This window comes from Ramularia collo-cygni, assembly GCF_900074925.1.
Source record: "Ramularia collo-cygni strain URUG2 genome assembly, contig: RCC_scaffold07, whole genome shotgun sequence".
Taxonomy (NCBI): Eukaryota; Fungi; Ascomycota; class Dothideomycetes; order Mycosphaerellales; family Mycosphaerellaceae; genus Ramularia; species Ramularia collo-cygni.
In genome coordinates this window covers 604056-628517 of record NW_019716261.1, presented here as the reverse complement: position 1 = coordinate 628517, position 24462 = coordinate 604056, and the positions used below count along the sequence as shown (strand labels likewise).

Genomic DNA, 24462 nt, shown 5'->3' with positions numbered 1-24462 from the left:
TTTCAGGTTTCCAGACTGTAGATGGCAGTGCTGAGTGGGCTTCAAGAGCAAAACAGATCAAGTTCGTGCCGGCTGTTCGAATCAAGATCAACACATGTCTCATCGCTACGGAGTGGAGCTGTCTATATGTCCAGAGCTCCTCACCCCGGCACACTCCGATGTCGGCATCCCATCATGCTTGACAGTCCTCCGGTTCATCGGAGTGAGATGGAGTAGAGGATATGCATGTGGCACTCCAGCCCGAGAAAAGAGTATAATGGTAACTTGATTTCTGAAATGCACATGAGCACGCGCTATGTCTGATTGCCAAAACGCCTGGCCCATGATGCCCTATAACGCCGTGCCCTATAACGCCGCCTGAGTATGTAAGAGTACTTACTACTCAACATCCATCTTATCATCAATGGCGACAGCATCGCCCTGTACCAATTGTGAAAAAACCCCATCTGAGCCCTCGCTCTGACTCTGCGACAGAGAGATCATGGTATCATCTCGATGGCCAGTGGTCTCTAGAGCCAACTCAACCCCGGCCTCGCCGTTGGTGCGGTCCAGAAGGCTGGAGTGCCAACTCTCCCATGTCCCTGCCTGGAAGAAAGGCTTGAAGTTGTTGACAGCAATTCGAATGGACAGCTTTTCTTCGTTCTTCACATCCAAGTAACGAGACTTGTCGGCGATGGCGCTGCGAAATGATTCGGCGGCTGCGGGAGGGAATGACTCGGATCGTGGATCGGCCCCATAAGCCTTGATGTTGCGCATGAGGAATGGATACGACACATGAGCAATGTCAATGCCCTCCGTGTTGTCCACAGACGTGAAGGAGGCAATGTAGTGGCGCCAGCGATTCTCGCGGTCGAGGACTGAAAGGCCGTCGTCGCCAATAACATCTTCCTTCTTTGTGAGGAAGATGCGGACCTTGTTGGCGAGCTGGTCCTGCGCGGCTGCTGTTAGAGGACGACTTGAGGTGTCTACCATGTTCATCATCTTGGGACTTACAAAATCAATCCGGAAAAGCTCAGCATCCTTTACCATCTTCTCGACTGATTTGCGGTAGTCTGATGTCTGCTGCGCCGTAGTCGTCTCCTTGATTCGGTCCTTTTTGAATAAATGAAGGATTTCCGCAGACTTCTCTTTGCTGTCGCTGTTCATTACCAAGATTGCATCGCGAGCCAATGTGCCGATTATCTTCTCAAACGGGTACAGAGGATATCCGGACTGCAGGTAAAAGCGACGCAGCGCATCTTCAACCTCAACGAACTCGAGTTCACCCTTCAGGACTTCGTCGAATTTCTGCAGCATCTGGCTGTAGTAGTTGGCAGTATCGCTGGTATCGTGGAAGAAATCGGCCGGCAGCTTGTCGACAATCCCGAGCTCGACAGCGGGCTTGACTCTCTTCGCGTTCTGAACAGCTTCTCGTACTTTTGCCTCGGCCGTCTTCAGTTTGTGCAGACGCTCGTACAGCATCATGAAAAGACGGAGGAAGCAGTATATCGTTGTGTTGGCCCAGAGACGGTAGTGCGTGCGGTTGTGTGGCTCGTTTGGATTCACATTGGCCTTGGTGGTTGATGGATTGCCAGTCGTGGGATGCTCCATCCATCGTCCATTTCCGACTTCATGTTGGGCATCCGGATCTTCCACAGACTCTGCCGCTGGCTCTTCATCTGCAATGTTGGCAGACCCGTCAGGCGAGGACGCGCGGCTTCCGGATGCATTACTGTCCTCTCGATCCTTGCGAGGTGTTCTTCCCCTGCCACCACCGATCAGGGCCGCGCGTAGCAGGTTGGAGTTCTTAACTGCACCCCCCTTACGCGACTTGACAGAGGCGGAGTCTTCGCCACCGGAAGCATCCTCATCAGCAAGCTCGTTGCTTGGCGAATGGTCGAATCTTGAGTTGATCTGTGCTCTGAAGCTCTCGGCGTCGAGACCGAAGAATAGCGGCACGAAATCTCTGATAAAGGCGAAAAGTCTCGGTTGTTCCGTCGACAGCGAGCTCTCAATATGGCTAAGAACCAGGTAGGTTGTGTCAAGCAGAACTTCGGGGTCGTCAACGGTGAACTCCATCTGTGGTTGACTTGCCTTGGCCGGGTTGAGGTTAATGGCGCGCTTCATCTCTTCATGCTTGACTACAATCTCGGCCAGCAAGGTCTTGGTCTGGAACTGGCGTCGATCGTTCTGTTTTGCAATGACAGCCTGGTGGTCAAGAGACTTCCAGAACATCTTTTGAGTCTGTTCCCGCCAGACCTTTTCCCACTCGCGCTGAGCCATTTTCCATGACTCGAGCCTCTCCTTGAGCCGGTTGAGAAGGACTGGAATGACCTGATACGGACGCGCAACGAGCGACTCGATGACCTCAGCGCCCTTCTCGCGGCCGTATAGTTTCATGATGACACGCTTGTAGATGGTCTCGCTCTGTCCGCCGAGCCCAGGAGGAAGGGTGTATTGACGCTGCGCATGATCGTCCATACGCCTCAGCTGTGTCGCAATAGGTTCCAGCAATTGAATTGTGCGGCTACACGCCTCGATGTTGTAGTCATAGTCGTGCCGTTCTTCCTCGATCCGGTGCAGGCCCTCCTCATGGATGTTCTTGCGATGTGCGATGAACCCAGAATCCTCAGACGCCCATGTTGGGTGCGATGCCCATTCATCGTTGAGAACGGAATTACATAGCTCGTCACGGCCACTGCAAGGTTTCTGCCTCTCTCTTTTCGGCAGCAAGCGGTAGCTGGGGCCGAGTCCTCTGCAATTGCTGAGCATGATCCTGCCACTCGGCACACGAGGCTTGTTCTCAACCAGGATATCCCGCTCGTCATAGCCAAGCCACTCTCTGAACCACTTGATGAGATCAGGGTTTCCACCAATGAATGCTGTTGCTCTGTGCATCAAGACGGTGCGGTCGATGAGGTCTTGGCTAAAGAGGTTGCACAGCTTCAGGAATTCATTCATGACATTCTTGTTGCCGATGGCCTTCTTGGCCTTGTCAAAGAAACCCAGTTCTTCGCTAGTCGCAGCAGACGTGGTTGTAGGCTGAATTGGTGCAGGGAGATCGGGAATGAGAGTAGGAGAAACCGGCGGCTGATCTGTCAAAGCCTTGGGAGCGCCCTGGTTGGGTTTCTGCCTCTTGGTGGGCTGGCCAGTGAGCTGCTGTACTTTGGAGCCGCCTGCTCCGTTCATGCCACCGTCTTGATTTCTAGTTTCGCCAGGGCGCTTTCGCTTGACGTCCTTTGACGCTGGTGTTGGCGCAAAGTTTCCGACCGGCGGCATGCGCTGACCGTGTCCTGGTGTGCCCGCGGGCTGCTCACGTGAAGCCACGGGGCTACCATAGCGACCTTCGCGAATATTGGATGTCATGACGTTGGCCTCTGCTTCTTGTCGCGCGCGCTCGGCGGCCTTTGCTTGTGCGGCCGACTCGGGTAGGAACTGCTTGAAGTCTTCCAATAGATCCGGTGCTGTTTTGAACAAGAATGTCACCTGGCTGTACACGTCCTGGATGGGCTTGGACTCGCGCTGATAGGTCTGCAGGATTTCGAGGAATTGCTTGTAAATATCTGGGTGGGCGGAAAATCGATTCTGCAAGTGGAGTAATTTGTTAGCTATTGTCCCCAATCAACTCGCATTTCGAACGCTTACCTTGATCTTGTTCACATAGCTGATGGCATGGTTAAATTCGACTGGTCCCCGCTTCTCCATTCCCGGTTGCGAAGGAGCATCGGCAGTGATGCCATCAATAATTTGTCCAGGCAAGGGCGTGGCGCGAGGAGAACCGCCATGCCCGCCTGCACCTCCCGCGGCGGCCACGGCAGCACTCTGCAATGAGTTGACGCCGCGTTGCTCCTGCTGATGAATCGCCTGTTGCTCTTGCTGGCGTTGTTGCTCCTGTGGCGACAAGTGGTGCGGCGGCTGGCCAGATGCAGCAGGTCCCATCGGGCGGCCGGTCGGACTGAACATCATCTGAGCGCTCTGAGCGCCGGGCTGTGGAGTGAAGGTGCCATTTGCAGGTCTGCTGCTGCTGTCAGGACCGTCCTGTCTGCTGAGCGGGCGAGGCTGCGGCATGGACTGCACTGTGGTGCCCATCGGAGTGGTGACTCTAATCGCGTTAGGGTCGTCGTCAGCACCGCATTCGATCCGGTAACCAGGAGGCAGAAATGTGTTGAAGCCTTGGATGAGCTGAGGATTTCCGGCGAAGAGAGTGCTGACTCTGCCAATAACGCCAGGTGTATCGATTGCCCCACTCTTGAAATCTTTCATAATATCCAAGAAGCGGTTGTAAACGTCTGGATGATCCGCAAATTGCACCTTGACCTGATCGAGATAGCTCAGCGCATCGTTGAGGATTGGCTGTTGTCCCGGACCTTGCCCTTGTGCTTGACTTGAGCCCATATTCTGCTGCTGCTGCTGTTGAGCAGCGGGCTGCGCAGGAGTGCCAAGATTGTACGGCGCGAGTAGATTCGATTGCATCTGCTGACCCTGCGCAGGCTGAACGGGGCCACCGGCGAAGATGTTAGCTGGGCCAGTGGGGGCACCGAGTGGGAGATGCGAGGGTTGTGGTTGTCCGCCCAATCCAGGATTGCTCAGGAGACCGTTGGGCCCGTGAACAGTGCGCGGACCCACCGCCACGGGTTGGTGAAGATGCGGAGGAGGACCCGACTGCGACTGGTGTTGAGGCGCCTGATCCATGCGCYCACGTTGTCGCCGATCTTCCTCCTCCTTGATGTGGATGTGATCCGCCTCACGCGCACGTTCGCGGTCACGATCGGCCTGACCCGTGGCTTGGGACAGTCCGGGCAATGCGAAACCCTGAGCGGGCGGGGGCGGTCCTTGACCTTGCGGGCCTTGAGATTGACCTTCTTGGCGATGCGGCGGTGGGACAGGCTGTCTCGGCGAAGCCTGGCTGATGCCCGCCAGACTGGCCAGACTATGCGCCGGCTGGTGGAATGAAGGAAAAGGCGCGCCTGGGGCGGGCAGATTGCTGGGAGCGGATGGCGGAGACTGGTGTTGCTGTGCCGTCCCGGCTCTGTGAGACCAACGCGATGATTAGCTGAGTGTTGCATGTGAAAGGATAGAGGGTTGAAGACGAAACAGAACGCTCTGCTGAGGCATGTTCCTCCACTCCACAAGAGAGATACCCACCCAAAGTTCAGTCCTTGACGCGGTGGTTGTGATTGATTCTGCTGACTCTGACTCTGCTGTTCGCCATGCGCACTTGCGCCTTGCTGCGGAGGCCAGCTACGGTGTGGTCCCTGAGGATCCATCGTGACGGCGACGCTGTGTCTCTGTTTGCGGCTGTCTCAGGCCGAAGCCTATATCTTCCCAATCGCCGTCAGATCTGACGATGCCGTGTTTGTCGTCTCGGATAGGTGCGTGTGTGTGAAGAGAAGCGAGGGGTGGATTCAAGGTCAAGAAACAGACCGGAGCTGCGCGAAGGGAAGCGATGACGCGCGTGTGCCCTGAGCGATAGCAATTGAGCTCACGCGATTGTGTTTCAAGCACTCTGTTCGTTATTCCGTGATCCTGAGTTCGCGAGCATCAAATGTCATGAGCACAGAAGGGTCGAAGCTGGATGGATTGCGGTCCAAGAGGTATCATTGTTCGCTGGCATCTCACATGGTGTTTAAAGTTTAACCCCAGAGTTCAAACTTCAAACTCAAACGTCGGAGCGGTATCGGCACAAACATGTCAATTTTCCGGGCAAGCTMTGCTCTTCACGTGAAACCTTACCAAAGCCCATCAAGGTACATCGAACTCATTCCGGAAGTATGTCAGTCAGTGACGAGGGCTTCAAGATTGCATTGGAGGAGGCCAAAAAAGGTGCGAGCGAAGGGGGGGTTCCCATAGGAGCTTGCTTAGTCGCAGCGGATGGATCGATCATAGGCCGTGGACACAACTTGCGAGTGCAACGGAACAGCGCCATTCTGCATGTATGTTGAAGGTGCCCATCTTTGTTGCACTGTGCGTACTTGGAAACGTAGTCTAATATGAACCAGGCCGAGATGAGTTGCTTGGAATTTGCTGGTCGCCTCCCTGCATCTGCATACTCAGGCTCTACTAWGTATACGGTAAGAAAATGAAGAGCGAGAGGCTGCGAGGGAGATCATTTCCCCCCGCGCTACGTTCAGTCTCGATCAACAATTGCAATCCTCTGCTAACCCTGTGATGTCGTCGTACAGACACTCTCACCTTGCGACATGTGTACAGGAGCGTGTATCCTGTACAAAGTCTCACGTGTGGTGATGGGAGAGAACAACACCTTTGTCGGAGGCGAAGCACAGCTGAAAGAACGSGGCATTGAGATTGTGAATCTCAAGTCCGCCGAGTGCGAGCAGTTGATGAAGCAATTCATTGAAGATCATCCCGAAGACTGGTGGGTGATTATGCGAGGCTGAAGGAATTTGGCTGACCGTGAGGAACGTTTCCGCAGGAACGAAGATATCGGAGAGAGCTGAGTGCAGTGTCCTCGTCTCGATGACTATACCTCTCATGTGGCTACCAATCCCCGTGGRGCAGATTCCGGTGATGCATCGTATCCTCCGCGGCTTTGAGGTCCTTGAGATTGGGGAAAGAGTTTTTCTGATGAAGATCTATAGATTGGTTGGTATGCGCCTTCTCGAGGCCTGAAGTAGTCAATTACCGCTGAGTCTGTGAATCTCGGAGAAGTAGAACTTCAAGTCGTCCGGCTTCACCCAAGGTGTGATACCTGTGGTTGATTAGCAAAGGTCGTTAGCATGAGAGCATACGACATACCATGTCCCAGGTTTGCGATCCAACCCTGCTTTCCACCACCAAAGCCCTTCACCATCTCCGTCACGACCTYGGTGATGGCTTCGTGACCGCCGTAGAGAACGCCAGGATCGGCATTGCCCTGAACGACCTTTCCGTACTTCTGTGCAACCGCGTATGCTTCCTTGGGGTCGTGTAGCCAGTCGAGCCCCACCACGTTGTAGTTTGTTTTGCATAGATCCTCTAGTGCATACCAGGCACCCTTTGCGAAGACCACCATTGGTACAACCTCCTGACCCAGCTCTTTTAATTTCTTGGGCAGGTTGTCACAAATGTGAACCAGATAAGGCAGCGAGAACTCCTTGAAAGAAGCTGGGCTMAATTCTCCCGCCCAGCTGTCGAAGACCTGCAAGATTTGTGCACCCGCCACGACTTGCTGAGCAAGATAGTCGACACACAGCTCCGCGATCTTCTGCAACAATTGCTTTGCTGCAGCATGGTACTGGAATATCCACGTCTTTGTATGCCTGAACACCTTCGTTCCACCACCCTCGACCATGTAGCACATCAAAGTGAACGGAGCACCGCAGAACCCATACAATGGTACGCGACCCTTGAGCTTTCTCCGTGTCATGGTGATCGCCTCATACACATACTTCAGACTCTCGTTGACATCGACTTTCAAATCCATGACTTCCTTGAACTGGGGATCTTCGGGGCTCTCGAGAGGATTGGGAAAATGCGGACCCTTTCCATCGAGCATCACGACCTCCATACCCATAGCCTGAGGGATGACAAGGATGTCGGAGAAGATGATGGCGCCATCGATGAGGCCCTCGAAGCGGTCAATGGGTTGCAATGTGAGGTTGGAGGCAATCTCTGGGCTGCGGCAGCATTCGAAGAAGTCGTGGCTGCCCTTTTCTTCATGGTACTCGGGGAGGTAGCGTCCAGCCTGACGCATGACCCAGCATGGCGGGCGCTCGACCTTCTCGCCTCGGGCGGTGCGCAGGAGAAGATCGTTCTTGAGAGGTTCGAAGTCGGCCATTGCGATGGTGGGGTTGGGCGGATTCTTCGTTGCGATGAACTCCTTCTCTTGGCTAGAACTGTTCGCTCAGTTTCACTCCGATGAAACTACGATGGAGGAAAGATTGTCGCCTTGGAAATGGTTGTATGTCAAGGACGGTTCCGCATCGTCGTTTTCACCAAGACAGTTTCTTGGTACATACGTCTAGTGCATGGCGGGGCAAGAATTCTATGATGATGACCCTCACCGAGGTCGTCGAGTCTGGACTTCACATGACGCATTCTCCCCAGAACATCGTCCCGCCCAAAGCATTGACACGCACCGGACGCGCTCATCTGACTTCTGCTCACAGTCTGGAGCTATTCCGTCGACCCTGGAGAGTCCACGCGAACCGTCCCGAACGTGAATACTCCGATGTGGAGAGTAGCAGGAGCGAAGCACACACAACAAGGCTAGACATGGTGCAATCATCAATCGTATTGAAATGGGAACATGTTATCTTCTTACACTTCTAGAAAACCAGAAGGAAGCCAAGTTCTTTGCTCCCTGTCAACTCTGGGGTGGGAGTGCTGCCTCTGCGACCACACAACAATCTTGCCTGGCCTGCGAAAAACCATGCGCCAGGACGAACATTCATCGACATCTTCTAGCAGCAGCACAGCAGCAATGGACACAATTATTCTTCCACCTTCACTCTACGAYGTCCTTCTTGAGGCAATCCAATTCGACTCACTAGAAGAAGTGCTGCAAAGAGTTACGTACCATCTTAGCCCAGCGGTACCAGCCAAACATTCGATGAAAGCGGAGTGGGCTTTATCGCATCTCTTGCCGAATATGGTCCGTTCTCGCAAACACGACCTCCTAAAGCTGCTTTTCCCAACGTTGCTAGAACATAACGTTCCTGTAGATGGAAGAGCAGTAAAGGAAGCAGCAGCGCTCCCGCTACTACTTGCGACCGCCTTCCTCGACATACTGTTTGCACTTGGATAGGATATAAACAAAGCTTTAAGCAATACCGAGCCGCCTGTCCTAAGGTATGTTATATTTGTACAAGTGTATATTACTCTAATAGAAGATAGCGCCGCTCTCTACGATGTATCGCTTATATACTAGCTACTATAGGTAGGAGCTAACCCAAATGCTACTTACGACATCGACTTTACGGCACTTTCTATCGCTGTCGCTCGATCTTCTATCTCGGTAGTCGAGCTATTGCTTTAGTATGCCGAGAATAGCTAAAACGGGCATCTTGTCTACTATACTACGCGGCGTATAGACATAAACGACTCTACGAGTATTATTCGCCTTCTATATTAATATAAGAAGCCCGTCGACGAGATCTTATACTAGGATGTATAGTCCGCTCCTTTACGGGCTTAATTTATACGTAGAACTCCGCTATACTATGCTTATAAGGACGGTAGGTTAGAGATCGCTTTTACGCTTTTTAAACTTAGTACCGACCTAGATAAGGGATATATAAGATAGGATTAGATCGTAGGACTAAGTCCTCGCGAGGTCGCTATATATAACGGTTAGACATTTCCGCCGTAATTAAGGGATAGTTTATAGCGGTATAAGCACGCGATCGCGGTTATACTATAAGTAGGCAACAAATCCTTCTATAACGCTACTAATATACCCTACTAGGTCTCTTTCTATAAATAATAAACCGAGAACACCTACTAAAGCGAAGGCCGCTTACTACTCTAAATTTAGCCGCGGGAAACTCGTTGCTATTAAGTTAGTATATTTAAGTTATTTAGCGGTAAACTTCTACTAATAGTCCGTTTTACCGCGGTATAACCGGTTAGTAGGCGTTAATATTAGCGTAATCGCGGGAGGTCTCTTAGCGGACATCCTTACGCTCCTTATAGATTCTTCTCTACTTAATATATTTGCCTATATAACCGCTTCGGAGTAGTCGTCTAGTATTAAAAAGACTATATGCCCCGGCGTAAATATTTTTAATTTAGCTAACATCTTATAATAGGTACTAGAAGGTATAAGGTTTAAGGCTTTATAGTAGAAAAAAGCGGCGTATATGTAATAAAATAGGACTATAACCTTTATAGCTAAATAGAGTAAAGAGGGGGACGGTCGCTTCCTCTTAGCTCGCGAACGGGCGAAGATAAAGGGACGGGATATTCTAAGCCCGGCGGGGTTTCCCGTAGCCCGTCGTATATATACGTTAAGGGTACCGATAATAGTCGATAGAATATTACAAGTTAGGTCTTTAGGCATTATACTCTAACTATTAAATAGAAGACTCCGTAAATAAGCAGTATAGTACGTTTCGTTACTATACTATAGCTAGAGCTATTAGGTCTAGAGTAATATACTATAGTTTAGCTACTTCCCTACGCCTTTAACGAGATCCCGAAGCTAAGGCCTACTCCGGGGAGTTACTTCTACGGTCTAGGTCTTTTATATAGCAGCTTTATAGGAAATCTAACTAACGCGCACGTTCCTCTACCGGGGATCGTAGTCGTAAAGATCGTAGAGAAGGGGGAAGTATAAGTAGTAAGGGTATAGCTTTAGATAGTTAAAAGGGATTAGTTATACTAACTAACGACCTACGTTTTATAGTATAGTATATATAGGGTATAGGATATAAGGATAGGGTACCTCGATTAATCCTACTATTTGTAGATATAAGACTTAAGAAGCTAGACTATCTAGAAGAATAGTCTATTACGTATGCCCTTACTAGTATCGCGAGGAAGTAAGATATTAAGCATTCCGGATATTAACGGTCTATATTATCTACTTATACTCTTAAACATGCTTATTATTTACTAGCTAATTACCTCTTGCTTATAGTCCTCTTTAGATAGTATACTAAATGCCTACTAGAGTTCTAGAATATCGTCTATTTATATTTTATAGACGCGCTATAAAGGCCTAGAACTAGCAATCCTTACGACTAAGCATCGATAACTCGGTCCTATACTAAGAGTTAGACTAGCCGATCTTTCCGTTAGCTATATTAAGGATAGAACTAAAACTATCTATAGCGGCAACTTTAAGAAGTATAATTACTACGATTTCTTTACCTACTTTAGAAACACTAACGCCTTCTATAGTAAAACTAAGTATAACTACTCTTTAAGACGGGAACGTACTACTGCTATATATATAAAGCCCGCTATATTCGCGTCCGAGCTACTATTATCGATAACACATTCTATACTATTCTAGAGATTAATACCGATACTCTAAAGACAAGCAACGTCGGGAGCTACGACTAATGCTCTCTCTTTAAGCTATACCTTAAGTCTAGATCTCTTAACGTGTTTCTAATTCGGACTTTTATTAGGTTCTAACTTTCTCGACTATCTAAGCAGTCTTACCCTATAGCTTCTATACTATAAGTAGTAATACTACAATTAAGCGTTTTAGCCTTAAGAGCTGCCTACTATAATACGATACTTAAGACGTATTAGCATTAATATGCTCCCTTAAAGCTAAGCTAGCTCTACGAAAGCGCTAGAGAATTAGCTCCTTTAGATATGCTATAGGGCGGATAGCGCTTACGAGTTAGTAAAGGCTAAATTACGGAGACGGCTAGGTAATATACCGATCGTATACTAGCTGCTTAAGGATAGAGTATAGGCTAAAATGCCTAATAAAAGCTATAAGGCTAGGTAAAGGGAAGTTACGAGCGAGCTGTTCGACTATATATATACGTATAATTTTCTCCCTCCTATAACTACTAGTACTAACGAGTTTGTAGCTAGAGCTCGCGAGGTTCTAGGTAAGTAGCAAAACCTAGATTATAATATATTATATTAACGGCTATAAAAATTATAGATAATGCTAATAGCTACTAGGGCTTATGCTCGTATATACTATCTATTATATATCCTAAAATCGCTAGGCGTAGTAAAAACTACGGGACGAACTAGCATTCTTAGCTCCTAGTATACGATGCTATAGCTCTTCCGTAAATAAGAATAAGGAGGGACGTAGCGACTTACCTACGCCGAGACTACTACCTCTAGGAACCTTAGATAAGCTACTATATCTATCCGCGGTTATTAAAGAGTCGCTCCGTATACGTCCTACTAGTATACTACTCCCCCGTATTATTCCCGGAGATCGGCCCGTGTCTCTCGCGGGGTTTAATAATATCCTACCGGGGACGAGAGTTAATATATTCTAGTAGTTTATTTATCGGAACCCTAACACGGTTCCGGCTATCGACGAGTAGCAGCCTAAAAGATAGCTAGAGATAGACTCTAAGGATAGTAAAGCTCCTATTCTATAGGCGTTTAGAGGCGGAAGTCGGATCTGCCTTAATACTACTCTTACCTAGTATCGTATGTCTTAAGCCCGTATATACTTTATATAATATGCACCTTTATAAAAGGACATTATAGCTAATATATACGGAAGTCCTACGAGCTATCTTAGCGACGATATATACTAACTTCTCGATAGTCGTTAAAGCGAAGAAAGCCGGACCGTATATACCGGGTTCCTTAGAAGATAAGATTACTATTTAGTTCGAGCTAATTAGTAAGCATTAAAGGGGAGATGCGATACTCTAATAGTCTAGAGCCCTATTAATAGCTTAACTTACTATTTAATACACGACTATATCTCTTAATTATAATAATAGGTTAGTTTAATAGCGATATAACGATATAGCTATACTAATCTATACGGTAAAAGACAGCTACGTATTCGAGATTAGAATGTAAGTAGYGCTATACGATCGGTTAGCTACTCCCTTATACTATAGTTAGGTTATTAAACTATCGATGCAAAATTACGATCCGTAATCGACGAAGAAGAAGACGAGAACTATCCCGTACTTACCTTACCTTTAGTAGGCACGCCGTACTAAGCTAAATTTAAACTAGCTCGGTAACTAGCCCCCTTCTACTTTTACCTTAGGCTTTGTCGTTATAGCTCCGGAACCTTTATATACCTACTTAAACTTCTCGGCTTACTTTAGCGAGGCGAGATAAAGGAAGAGGCTAAGATAGCGGACTCCTCGAATATAAGTATCCCGCCTACCCCTCTATTCCTACCGTAGAAGCCTAAGGAGAAGATATCTATTATGCTTAAGGTCCGCTACGCACCTCCTAGATAGGCCTTTAAGGGGTATACCGAAAAGTCTACGTAGGATAATCTAACTTCTCCGGCTAGCCTCTATTTCTTCTACGGTACGCTTTAAAATCTAGGCATATTAAGCGAAGTCCTATAATTAGACTACGTGCCTATTCTAAGACGAGCCTAAGTAATCGGCTACTCTCTAAAATTATAGGGTTAATATCCTGCTCTAGTAGACGGGCCTAGAGGTGCTATCGTTTAAGGATCTATATTCGAAGTTCTCGATAAGATCGCTACTACTAAACTTATATATTACGAAACGAAGGCTTATCGACCGCGACTATACTTAATACGTGTAGCTAATAGAGACTAGGAAGAAATCGTTAAGGGCTACACTTTTAAGTACGCCGGAAACCCTATAGACTTAAATAACGGCGCGTTTAACCTTAATATCTAGTTAAAGCGTATAGGTAGAGCAGTCCCTATAGAACGCAAGAATTAAATTTCGCTAGTAAAATATTAATTCTTATAATCTATTCTCTCGTAAGCAACCTAGCTCCTAGACTCCTCGGCCCGAAGTATTAAAACTAGTACTCTTTCTCCGTATAGATTCGATCCTACTATATAAGAGATTTAGCTATATAGACGTCCTCTAATTCGTTACTCCGAGTAGAATCTTAATACACATTATTAGCGGGTTATAGCGTCGCTACGTTAATACCTCTACCGCTAAGGGCATCTGCTTATATACGAGGATCGTATAACTCCGGGAATATATCTATATGTCCTCTAAGTTAGGTCGTAGTATATAGGTAGAAACGTATATAAGGCGCTAATTAACGGTGCTATAGCGTTCTCGAAGTGTGCGGTAAAGCTCGACTATATTAACGCTGCTATCTAGGAAATTACGCGCTACTATATCGGCTTTATTATCGCTAAGGGAGGCTAGAGTAAGTATCTTATATCTTAAGGGTGCATCCTTAAAGTAGTCCGGCTAAGAGAATTGCCGGTAGACTAGTGTGCTATTCGCGCTCTCTAAGAATAATAAAGTACGCCTAGAAGAGTAAGTACGAAGCTCTACCGCGTAGGTAGTAGGCACGTCTTTACCTACGAGGCGTGCGTTATACGACTTACTTGCTATTAGAGACCGGCGACCCTTAATTATATCGACCGCAGTAACGTGAGATTTTCCTAAATGTCTTAGGACGATGGTTTTGGTAGTATGCTGTATGCTCGTACCCAGACTCTGCTCAGGTTTCCTCAGGTGTGGTCGTGCCAACCCGATTTCAGGCCGAAGCAGTCCCGAATTTCGCCGCAATTCCCGGTACCTCAGACACCACCAGAAAGTAATCCACACAAACCCAACACAGCAACTGCCACTTTTGATACACCATTGCCCGTTATGCCGTGGCAATCGCCGGCCAGCCCGCCGAGTGAACACTGCAGACCCACAGACCCCTGGGGGACCGTGTTCGGCGCCACAAGTTCGTTCCCAGACATGGATGCTGATCCGGAGAACAACTTTTGCGGGAAAGCAAGGCGTCGATTGTGACGAGGACGTGGTCTGCGTCGTTTCCGGCACGGCACCGGAATCAACAATGTACAAGGTGTGACAGCAATATCGTCTAGGAGAAGACGTTGTCGCATAGTCAGGTGCTCCTCTTCGACAGCATGCACATACCCCTCCACTACTGCACATACCGTAAGAACGAGTTTAAGCTTCTGTAGCCACACGCCACAACGACCAGAAATCTGGAGAAATCGATGATGGAGAGGGGTCACACGTCCCTTGGGAGACGTGCCGATTTCGGTAACTTTGCTGTCTATGTCATGCACATACCGCGCATCGGACCATGCTGCGGGTATCGCGAGTAGAAGGTCGTATGCCAGACCGTGCTTGGCGTTCTCGGACGCGCGCGAACGGCATTACACTTTATGGTTCTGCTTTTTACCGGTTGGCTCCGCTAAAGGCCGTACGCCTTCTGGATGCTCACTGGTGAGACGGAGATCCAGTATGCGCCTTGACGATGACAATTTTTTGTTTCGTCGAGGGGAATATAACGCTACGTGCCCCGAGGTCATTTCTTGATGCACGAGGAAAGACTGCCCTACAGCTCGCGACGTGATCATTGTCCAGACGCTTCTTACACCAATTACACCCAGCTCGTTGAAAATTGAGGGCCACGAACAACCAGCTCCTCGACCTCTCCTAAGACAACTGTCCTGAAGAAGCCGTGATACCCAAAGCTCTTCAAACCAGGCATTCTCAAGACAATATGAACGCACAGGCATACTATCAGCAGAGGGATGGATCTCGCGCAGCACCGTCACAACAACAACATGTGCAGTCCGTAAACATGGCCAGCTTGATGCTACGACCTGGACAGCAGCAAGTGGATGCCAAAATCTTCACACAGCACGCGAGTCTTTCGCAGGCAGCAAGCCCCACAGAAAGCAAGGGCAGTCCCGATTCTTCCTCCTCCATGGACGATCAGTTCTCACACTGGGATCTTTCTTTTGCTTCGATGGCAGATGGCGAGTGCTTGGCCTGTGGCTACAGATATGGTTCTGTAGAGGAGCTTGCAGACCATCAAAGGATTGACCATGGATTGGCCGACGTCATATTTTGATCAAGTCAAATGACATTTGTTTCCCGCGGATACCCAAAACGTTTTACAACATCGACGACCAGGCGCAGGGCGTTCTCAAATCCAAAATGGCGTCATACGGATCGATTGAAACCTGAAGACAGACTTCGATGAGAACGGCGTTTCACAGAGGCGAAAGAGCTTGGAGATGCTGGGGTGTGCATTTCTTTCTTCAGGAAAGTGGAGGACAGACCGGATCAACAGAAATAACGATGCATGTCGGACGATCGAAAAAGCTTGCAGCGTTCGCACACCGCTACCTGCATACTCTGCGTGTGATCACGCATGTGCGGAGAAGTCGACCATGGCCAAGCGGAGCAGCCGTCAAAGTTGTGAGTTCGCAGCGATCGAAAATTGTCAGCTTGCAGCCCGCGGGGTTCAACCATCAGTCTCTGGGCTACAATCGCCAAACGGAAGAGGATTCGCAAGGACATGACAGTCTCCATCGGTTCACAACCGCCGGATGCAGCTCGGATGTGTTCATAAGTCTACGAAGCTTTATGAACCGAGTTGTGTTGCTCACAGCGGGCTCACATATAGTCACTCACCTCAGTAACTAGGAAATGCAATGAATGGATGCAATTTCTAAACGCGCATACACCCGTCTACCACTGTTCTTCAAACGCGTGCCGGGCGAGTGAACCCGAAGCGCAAAGGTATTGGTCGGATGCATCAGATCTGCAGATTTACACCCCAAAATACTTCGGTCCCATCCGTCCGCGATGCTTGATTCGTGAATGATCAACTGCGAAACGTTGCTCTTTCAGCAGGACATGCATTCGTGCGTTCGCGGCTCGCGAGGATCAGCTACCGAGGACCAGGAAATGACAACTGCCTGGAAATCTCGTTGCTCTGCTTAATAGCAATGCGGTCCTCTTCTTCCAATTCCGGGTGTGCTTTGAGCCAGGCCAACAAACATTGTTTGCGACGATGTTGTCCTCCCTGCCTCTGATCGCTCTGCTCGTTTCCGTGGCATGGTCAGCTCCGAACAGACTCCTGGAAGGGCCCAAGGTGGAAATCAAAAATGGAACAGTAATCGGCGCATCCTTCCTAGGCGCCGATACCTTCAAAGGAATTCCATTTGCAAAACCTCCGGTCGGTGACCTACGACTGCGAGCTCCCCAAGCAATTACAGAGCCATTCGGGACGTTCGATGCCACGAAATCTCCGCGATCATGCCCTCAGTTCGCCAAGCAGTTCAATACGGGCAACCTCCCGCAGGATGCAATTGGCAAGCTGTTGAACAATCCAGCTTTCCAGGCAGTTTCGAATTCTGGAGAAGACTGTTTGACTATCAATGTGGTGCGGCCGTCAACTGCAACTGCAGGCTCGAAACTTCCGGTACTTTTCTGGGTGAGCTACATGATTATCCTACCATCCGAAACTACACAAGTTAACGTCTTATAGATTTACGGCGGAGGGTTCGTAGCTGGCGCTGCCCCAGTCTATCCAGGCTCATCGCTCGTATTGCGCTCTGTGAAGCTGGCACAGCCTATTATCTATGTCAGTGTAAACTACAGGTTAGGAGGATTCGGATTCCTGGCTGGTGATGAGCTTGCCGACGAAGGCAACACCAACCTTGGCCTACGAGACCAGCGACTGGGACTGCAGTGGGTGCAAGAAAATATTGAAGCTTTTGGAGGAGATYCATCAAGGGTGACGATCTGGGGAGAGAGCGCGGGTGCTGTCTCGGTGTGCGATCATACTTTGATCAATGGTGGCGACAACACCTACCGTGGCAAGCCACTCTTTCACGGAGCCATCATGAACTCTGGTAGTCTATTCCCGGTAGAGGATGTCCGGACAGGAAAGGCCAAGCATATCTACTCGACGGTCGTGAACAAAGCGAATTGCAGCTCCGCCGAGGACACACTCTCCTGCCTCCGAAAAGTAGACTATGCCACATTCCTCGACGCCGCAACCTCAGTGCCCAGCTACTTCGGCTATCGAAGCGTCGACCTCTCCTACCTCCCACGTCCAGACCCCAACGATTCAACCTTCTTCTCGCAATCCCCAGAATCATCCATCAGCAGCGGCGCCTACACCCGCGTACCCGTCATAATAGGCGATCAAGAGGACGAGGGAACAGCCACAGCCCTAGCACAATTAAACTTAACTACCAACCAAGACGTAAACGATTACTTGACGACCTACTTCCCCACAAACCCCACAGCCGCCGAAGACGTCCGTACTCTCCTCAACCAATACCCAGACCAACCTCTCGGCCAACCCGACGGGTCTCCTTTCCGAACAGGAATCCTCTACAATCTCTACCCGCAATTCAAACGTCTGGCAGCTGTCCTCGGCGACCTGACTTTTACACTCACGCGAAGAGTCTACCTCAACGCCATTGCAGACGAAGTCCCGGCTTGGTCCTATCTGGGCTCATATCTGCACATCACACCAATCCTCGGGACATTCCACGCAAGCGATATATTGTTCGCATTCGGTATCCTCCCGGGTCCTATTACCGACACGATCCAAACGCACTACATCAGCTTTGTAAATCATCTTGATCCGAATACTATTAGCCCGCGAGGAACGATGATCAAATGGCCGCAGTGGAAGTCCAACTCTCCACAGCTTTTGCATCAGCTGGCGTTGAGCAATGAAGTCCTTGCGGATGACTTTCGGCAAGGAGCGTACCAGGTCTTGCAGAATAATTTGTCGGCGTACAGACGGTGATGGGTTTGTTGAAAGTGCATTCTTGAGCCGGCGTTTTTAATCATTTGAGATGCATGAGCGTGTGCATTGATCAAGCAGTTGTAGTGTGAAGACTGCCTTGTAAATAGCTGAGCGATTTCCGTCATCACGAGCTATATTTAAGCCAGAATGACAGTGAATAATTGTAACCAGAAGTATATATAACGATAGACATCATAGAAATTAGAGAGCTTTGACATTACTTCTCATACATGTACGTTACTTCACACTTTGTCCACCTGTTAACACCTTGCACAGCTGTCTCATTACAGTTTGATCCATCAATCCGTGTCCTGTACGCCACTATTCTGATGGCAGCTCTTCACTTGCCACCCTTCTTCGCATTGTGGTGATCCTTGACAATCTCACCCAGTCGCTTCYCCATCAGATCACGACCCTCCTGAGTCTGCCACACAGCGTGAGGTGCCTTGTGAACCACATCCCAGCTGATGAGCTTGCCAGTAATGTTAGTCAGATCTCGCTGCTTCTCCGCCCATTCGTTATCACTCTTGATACGAAGACCGGAGGAGAGAACCACGAGTGGGGTGTCTGCAGCTTGAATGGTGCGCGCAGTGGCAACTTCATTCTTGGTGAAGGAATTGGCAACGAGGTTCTCCTGTAGCATGGCCTGTGAATGATGTCAGTCTCATGTGATGAGCTCAAATGAATCGATCAATGCCTACCTTGATCATCTTTCCACCCTGCCTGTTGTCGCGTCCAAATACACGATCTTCCTTGGTCTGGCCCATGAAGAGCGAGCCAATTATGCGTCTGATTCCAAGGGGACTGATAGTTCCCCATGCCCAGRGCATAAAGCCATTGAATGGTGATCCCATGCGATGGAGGAGGTCCTCGTGCAGTGGGTCAATCATCATGATACCGGCGACTTCGCGGAAGTTCCTAGCGCTGAAAATGCGAGACACGAGACTGCCATAGCCGGCAGAGACGAGAATCCATGGTCCCTGCTCGCCAGTAATGGCAAGAACTTCGGCGAGGTTCTCAGCAGACATACCAGCGCTGTGAGGCGATGGAGCATTGTCGGACCAAGCGTAACCAGGACGATCCCAGTAGCAGTAGCGGTCAATGGTACCGTTCTTCACAGCAGAGTACGCCCAGTGCTCGAAGCTGTATTCCACAGGATCCTCGCCTGCTTCAAGAAGAACGGTAGGAGTACGTCTGCCTTTCTTGTCCGTGGTGGTGTTACCATAGCACGCAAAATGGACCTCATACTTGCCGCTGTCAACGGGGTAGCGGTCACCGTCCAGGGCAAGGCCAGCGTCAAGGCTACGCAGGATCAAAGTCGCCGTCATGAGGACGGTGATGAGGATGTAAACGACCAGAATGATGGTCGATGCGAGGACGGCAAGCCATTCCTTGAGCGTGCGACGAGTCTCTRGACGTCCGGTAAGACGTTCCTCCTCCTCACGCTTTCCCCAAGCCACGATTCGGTCGGTGAAGACACAGAAGGCAGCGATGAGAGTAGCCCAGACAACACTAGCAACTCCGGGAGCGCTCTCCTCGGCGCGTAGTCTGGGGACCGAGACGATGATAATAACGTCAACCAGGAGAATGACGGCAAGCACACCCTGGCTGACTCTCATCGCCAAGCTGGGTCCGGAGAAGAACAGCAGCGAGTTGAGCAAGGAGCCAATGGTGAGACATGTGTAGGCAAAGTCGAAGAAGCCCGAGCCCCGCGTGTGCAGACCTGGCGGCGAGACGAAGATGCTCACAAGCAGCAACACCCACCAGAGGAAAGTGATGGCGAGGAAGAGGATGGATAGGTAGCGCAGGAAGCGGACAGTCCACAGGTTGTATGGAGAGACCTGCGAATGTCAGTCATAATCTTTGAGGCATTGATGGTTTAGCAATGTCTCTCACCGCTGGGTCATCGGGATCGAGGTAGCCGTCGGCGTGCGGTGCACGGCGGCGGTCCGCCGGCAGCAGCCTGTCTCTTTCAGTCGGCTCACGCATTGAATCTCCAGACACTTGGGAGTGGCTGTTGCTGGTTTGAACCTGAGTGCCGGCGTTGCTGGTCTGCGTAGTCTGCTCGTCGGTGTTTTTCGTCGTTCCCCACAGCGAGCTCATGCTCACAGCTCGACCTCTTTCTTGACGCGGAACTCTTTCGAAGCGTCCTGCTGGGGCTTGCTACGAACAATGTCTGGGGGAGATGGAAGCGAAGAGAACCGGCGGGACAGCTGCAGGCAGTAGCTGCAGAAAGTGAGGAGGTGTGGCAGTGGCAGGAAGACCGTACCGGCTGCGGGCAGGTTCGACCATGACGATGGTTCCAGAGCTCTTTGGCGCGCTAACAATGACGCGCCACAAAGTCAAAACCAAAGGTAAATGGGAAAAACTGGGCCACGCCGCTTCTTGCGCCTCGATGGTTCCAATGACGACGGACTTGAATGCGACCAACAAGGTGTGTCGACCTCGCATCAAGCTTGTTCAGATGGATGAGGAAGTATGCAGTTCCAGTTGTAGCTTCAACTCAAGCCACTCCAAAACGTGAAGCCGGGAGCTCAAGCTGCAAAGGATCGACGCAAGGAATGCCGGCAAGCATTGACCGGAAGTAGACCTGTGCGATCAGATCTGAGTCAAATCTGTCAAATCTGGGCCAAACAATTGATTGGCGCCGTCCAAAACTGTTCACTTCAATAGACTTTGCAGAATTCCAGCCACAATCAGACCAGACAAGTGCCGAAGTCTCGGGCTGAAGCTCTCTGGCATGTGAAAAGCGAAGCTCACACATCGGACGCAACACCGCTGCTACCCTGTCTCGCCTGCAATCACCCATCGCTTTCAAGGTTGGTATTGCTCTCCGTGCGACGTGTACACCTCGCCACCCCATACCCCCAGAGCTATCCCCGGCTCGACATCTACAAGAACCAAGAATCAAGGAACTGGAAGCGGAAAAACGCAGTCAGAATGTCTCAGCTCTTCCGACAAAGCATGACCCCGGATTCCCCAGAGGCCATCAGCCGGCCTGGGCCTTTGCCACACAACACTCACGACCTGCCAACGACCGACATTGATGACCACAGCAGCTCCTCAGACAGCTCCGCATCATCAGCCGCCAGCGCCGCCACAGTTCGGCCATCCTCACGCGAACAGCCCGCCCCCGCCAAGCCGTGGGCCGCCTATTTCGACCAGGAACTCTGCCTCACACAGACAACTGCTACCCAAAAGGCCACATACCTCGTCTATCTATGTCCGCCTAAAAACCCATCCAAAGACCCCCTCTTCGTCTGCCATCATGGAGCCGGAGCCTCGGCCCTATCTTTCGCCCTCTTCGCCCTCGAGCTCCGCCGCCAACTCCCCACAGCCGGAATTCTCTCCCTCTCAGCCCGCGGCCATGGCTCGCATGTTACAGACCTTTTCGGCGCGGAAATCATTGACTTTAGCCTGGAAGCCCTTACAAACGACGCCCTAGCCATGATCCATTTAACCACAGCCTCTCAATCCTGGCCTCAAATTCCGCCCACAATCCTGATAGGCCACAGTCTCGGCGGAGCAATCGTCACAACCCTCTCAACAACGCACTTCCGCTCTTTCGGCTCAAATCTAATTGGATACTGCGTTCTTGATGTTGTCGAAGGTTCGGCAATCGAAGCATTAGGACATATGAGAACCTACCTCTCCTCAAGGCCTAAAGTCTTCTTGTCCGTGGATGAAGCTATCGTCTGGCACACGAGAACTCGCACAATTAGAGATCAGAGAAGTGCGGAAGTTAGTGTTCCCAGCATCCTCGTCCCAAATGGTGACGGAGGTTTCACATGGCGCACAGATCTCGCAGCTACGAACCCCTGGTGGGAAGAATGGTTCAAGGGGTTGTCACAGAAGTTTCTCACAGGAAGGGGAGCGAAACTTTTGATTCTGGCGGGTACKGATCGTCTGGATAGGGAATTGATGATTGGGCAGATGCAAGGTAAATTTCAGCTCGTTGTGATCCCCGAAGCTGGACATTTCGTACAGGAGGACGTGGCGGAGAAAATCGCGGGCTTACTGGTGGAGTTCTTCAAGCGGAACGATCGTAGTCAGATGGTGTTACCACCAAAGGTCAGTGAACTACTTGCACAGGGCAAAAAGGTATGAGATTGCATTTCCGTAAGCCCAGGGTTTGAAAGCTCAAATGAAAGATGCCACGATTTGGGCACGCCTTCACATCAAGCAGAGTCAGCGCATCCTAGCACGTCGACGTCGCTTCCTCTCAGACCCGCATATCTCTCTCTCCCTACCTCGGCCTCGGCACATGTCAGACGATCCCGCATACAACGGTGCCGCTCTGATCCTAGTAGAGACCGTTCCATCAGTTCCCAGGACGGAGACGTTGTGGTTGTTATGATAGTCCTCCTTCACCACGCCGAAAATGTCCACAGACGTCGGTCTTCCTTCCTTGACTGAAGGTTGCTCAACGACAGCTGTATCGAGGACAATCTCAATCCGATGATGCCCGGCATGCGGGTCTACGCCGGAGGTGGAGACTCTGCCGACGGGCCTCTTTCCAATCAGTTGAGTAGGTGGTGGCATGCCCTTCTTATATCGCCCGTGCAACGGACAAATGGCTTTGCCGCCGCTTTTGTGCTTTGGATGCAGTGGGCATAGTGGGGAGTTGGGGAAGTGATCTGGGACATCCTGCTCGAATCCCAAGACCAGCTCATTGTCGCCCTCCGCGTCGTCGACTTCATTCAATCCTTCTTCTACGAATGCACGTATCTGCTGCTGTAGAGTACGCTCGGCATCGTGGTAACGTTGGCTGAACGGAGTCTGTTCGAACTCTGTCACTTCGAGCTGAGCGGCACTAAAACGGCGACCGATTGGTATAGATGGCTGGATGCTACCTTTGAGTGCTGGACTCGGCGGAGGTGAGAGCTCCATCTCACTCTTTGGCTTTCCCGAGCTTGATTCCTGTGCCAGGTTACTTACCTGCGAGGACTTGCGGTGCAATCTTTGGGCTGCGAGAGACGACAAATGGCTCATCGAAATCCTTGATAGAGACAATGAGGAAAGTTTGGGCATGAGGCTCCATCTCCGCGTCCCCTTCGTCTCTGAAGGGGGCCTGCCGTCGCTAAGAAGCTGCTCGGTGGAGGAAACCTTGCGTATGTCAACAAAGTAGTTGCTTGGCTTACTCTTCAAGGTGACTTGGTTCAAGTCCAGCGACAAAGGATCTGTCCGGGCCGTGTCTGTTTGGTCAACAAATTTCMCAGAGCCTTTTCGCTTTCCCTTTGCTGTTGATTTGACGGAGCTCTTCTTGTCGCTCTTGTCGGTTGGAATTCTGCGCACGTCCGTCTGCGACGCTGGCGTTGAGTTCATCGTCGCCTGAGACACGCGGCTCCTCAAGCTTTCCATGGTCGGCCTGTGCCTTGCTCGCGGAGTTCCCATAGGGGACAGCTGGTCGGAGGAGGATCTGTCTTGATGGCGTACTCGCGATTTCACTCGTAATGGAGACGGTGACTCGTCTGAGAAAACCGTGACGGGCGTTGCGACACCGGTCGGCGACAGTGAGTTGTCGCTGGGTAAGCGACGCACCCGCGGACGATTGAAGTAGGACTGCGTCTGCATCTCAGGAACCACGCTGGACACTCTTCGCTTGTTCGCAATATCCTCAGAAGTATTGAGCTGGACACTAGGCGTTATCGGCGTGCTGAACGAGGCATCCAATGGTGTTGCCAGATCTTGTTCGGAAGAATCGCTGATGTACTTCCTGAAGAACCCGAGTTTGCTACCCTGCTTGCCTCTCTTCAAGATCATGACGGCAGCGGTCTCGCTTGGAGTCTTCACGTGCGTCGCAAGAATTGACGGTCTCGCGTTATTCAATGGCACTGGCTCAGACTCTGGCCTGCGCCGTGCATGATCTTCTTTCTTCGGCTGCTCTCGCGGCTGAGGGGTTTGAGCAGGCACAAAATCTTTGCTCGTCGCCTCGGATAGTGTGTGGAAGGTCTCAAAATACGAATCACCATGGTGGAGTGGTTTGACACGAGGCTCCTCTTCAGGTGGGGTGACTGCATGATAATGCTTCTTATGGCGGTGGTACGTCTGCTGGGCTGAAGTGGATGACCTGCGGGATCTCTCGGCTGACGACTTTCGAGATCTCTCTACTGACGGGCATGGTGACTCCTCCTTACGCCAACTGCCTGTTGTGGGGGTCTCAAACCGAAGTTGTCGTGTCACAGAATCAGGTGCGGCAAATGATCGCACGTGAGCGAAGTCTTTCGATGAAGTGATAGGCTGACGCAAACCGGTTCCCGGCCGTTCTACCTTTTCCGCAGATGGTAGCGGCGGCAGCTTTTTGCTGAGTTGGATGTTTGGCAGTGCAAGCGT

General features: G+C 50.5%; 8 protein-coding genes; 4 read left to right on the top strand and 4 right to left on the bottom strand.

Moving 5' to 3' along the window:
- Window positions 1–378: 378 nt before the first annotated feature.
- Window positions 379–5246, bottom strand: RCC_05204 (related to transcription factor (Sin3); the record flags this gene model as incomplete). XM_023770478.1 has 3 exons in its annotated part: window positions 379–3564; window positions 3625–5008; window positions 5125–5246. 3 exons carry the CDS (start codon window positions 5244–5246, stop codon window positions 379–381), a joined length of 4692 nt encoding a protein of 1563 aa, XP_023626246.1.
- Window positions 5247–5750: 504 nt separating this feature from the next.
- On the top strand, window positions 5751–6437 carry RCC_05203 (probable cytosine deaminase; the record flags this gene model as incomplete). XM_023770477.1 has 4 exons in its annotated part: window positions 5751–5912; window positions 5979–6050; window positions 6162–6355; window positions 6413–6437. 4 exons carry the CDS (start codon window positions 5751–5753, stop codon window positions 6435–6437), a joined length of 453 nt encoding a protein of 150 aa, XP_023626245.1.
- Window positions 6438–6477: 40 nt separating this feature from the next.
- On the bottom strand, window positions 6478–7756 carry RCC_05202 (probable uroporphyrinogen decarboxylase; the record flags this gene model as incomplete). XM_023770476.1 has 3 exons in its annotated part: window positions 6478–6572; window positions 6623–6688; window positions 6736–7756. The coding sequence occupies 3 exons, from the start codon at window positions 7754–7756 to the stop codon at window positions 6478–6480; spliced, it is 1182 nt and encodes a 393-aa protein (XP_023626244.1).
- Window positions 7757–15072: 7316 nt separating this feature from the next.
- Window positions 15073–15426, top strand: RCC_05201 (uncharacterized protein; the record flags this gene model as incomplete). Its single annotated transcript, XM_023770475.1, has 1 exon — window positions 15073–15426. One exon carries the CDS (start codon window positions 15073–15075, stop codon window positions 15424–15426), a length of 354 nt encoding a protein of 117 aa, XP_023626243.1.
- Window positions 15427–16374: 948 nt separating this feature from the next.
- Window positions 16375–18129, top strand: RCC_05200 (related to cholinesterase; the record flags this gene model as incomplete). XM_023770474.1 has 2 exons in its annotated part: window positions 16375–16797; window positions 16852–18129. 2 exons carry the CDS (start codon window positions 16375–16377, stop codon window positions 18127–18129), a joined length of 1701 nt encoding a protein of 566 aa, XP_023626242.1.
- A 340-nt stretch (window positions 18130–18469) lies between these two features.
- RCC_05199 (probable mitochondrial integral membrane protein) lies at window positions 18470–20232 on the bottom strand (the record flags this gene model as incomplete). XM_023770473.1 has 3 exons in its annotated part: window positions 18470–18775; window positions 18831–19970; window positions 20026–20232. The coding sequence occupies 3 exons, from the start codon at window positions 20230–20232 to the stop codon at window positions 18470–18472; spliced, it is 1653 nt and encodes a 550-aa protein (XP_023626241.1).
- An 837-nt stretch (window positions 20233–21069) lies between these two features.
- Window positions 21070–22236, top strand: RCC_05198 (related to ribosomal protein YmS2, mitochondrial; the record flags this gene model as incomplete). The annotated part of the gene is made up of 1 exon (XM_023770472.1): window positions 21070–22236. One exon carries the CDS (start codon window positions 21070–21072, stop codon window positions 22234–22236), a length of 1167 nt encoding a protein of 388 aa, XP_023626240.1.
- Window positions 22237–22317: 81 nt separating this feature from the next.
- RCC_05197 (uncharacterized protein) lies at window positions 22318–23892 on the bottom strand (the record flags this gene model as incomplete). The annotated part of the gene is made up of 1 exon (XM_023770471.1): window positions 22318–23892. The coding sequence occupies one exon, from the start codon at window positions 23890–23892 to the stop codon at window positions 22318–22320; it is 1575 nt and encodes a 524-aa protein (XP_023626239.1).
- Window positions 23893–24462: the final 570 nt, after the last annotated feature.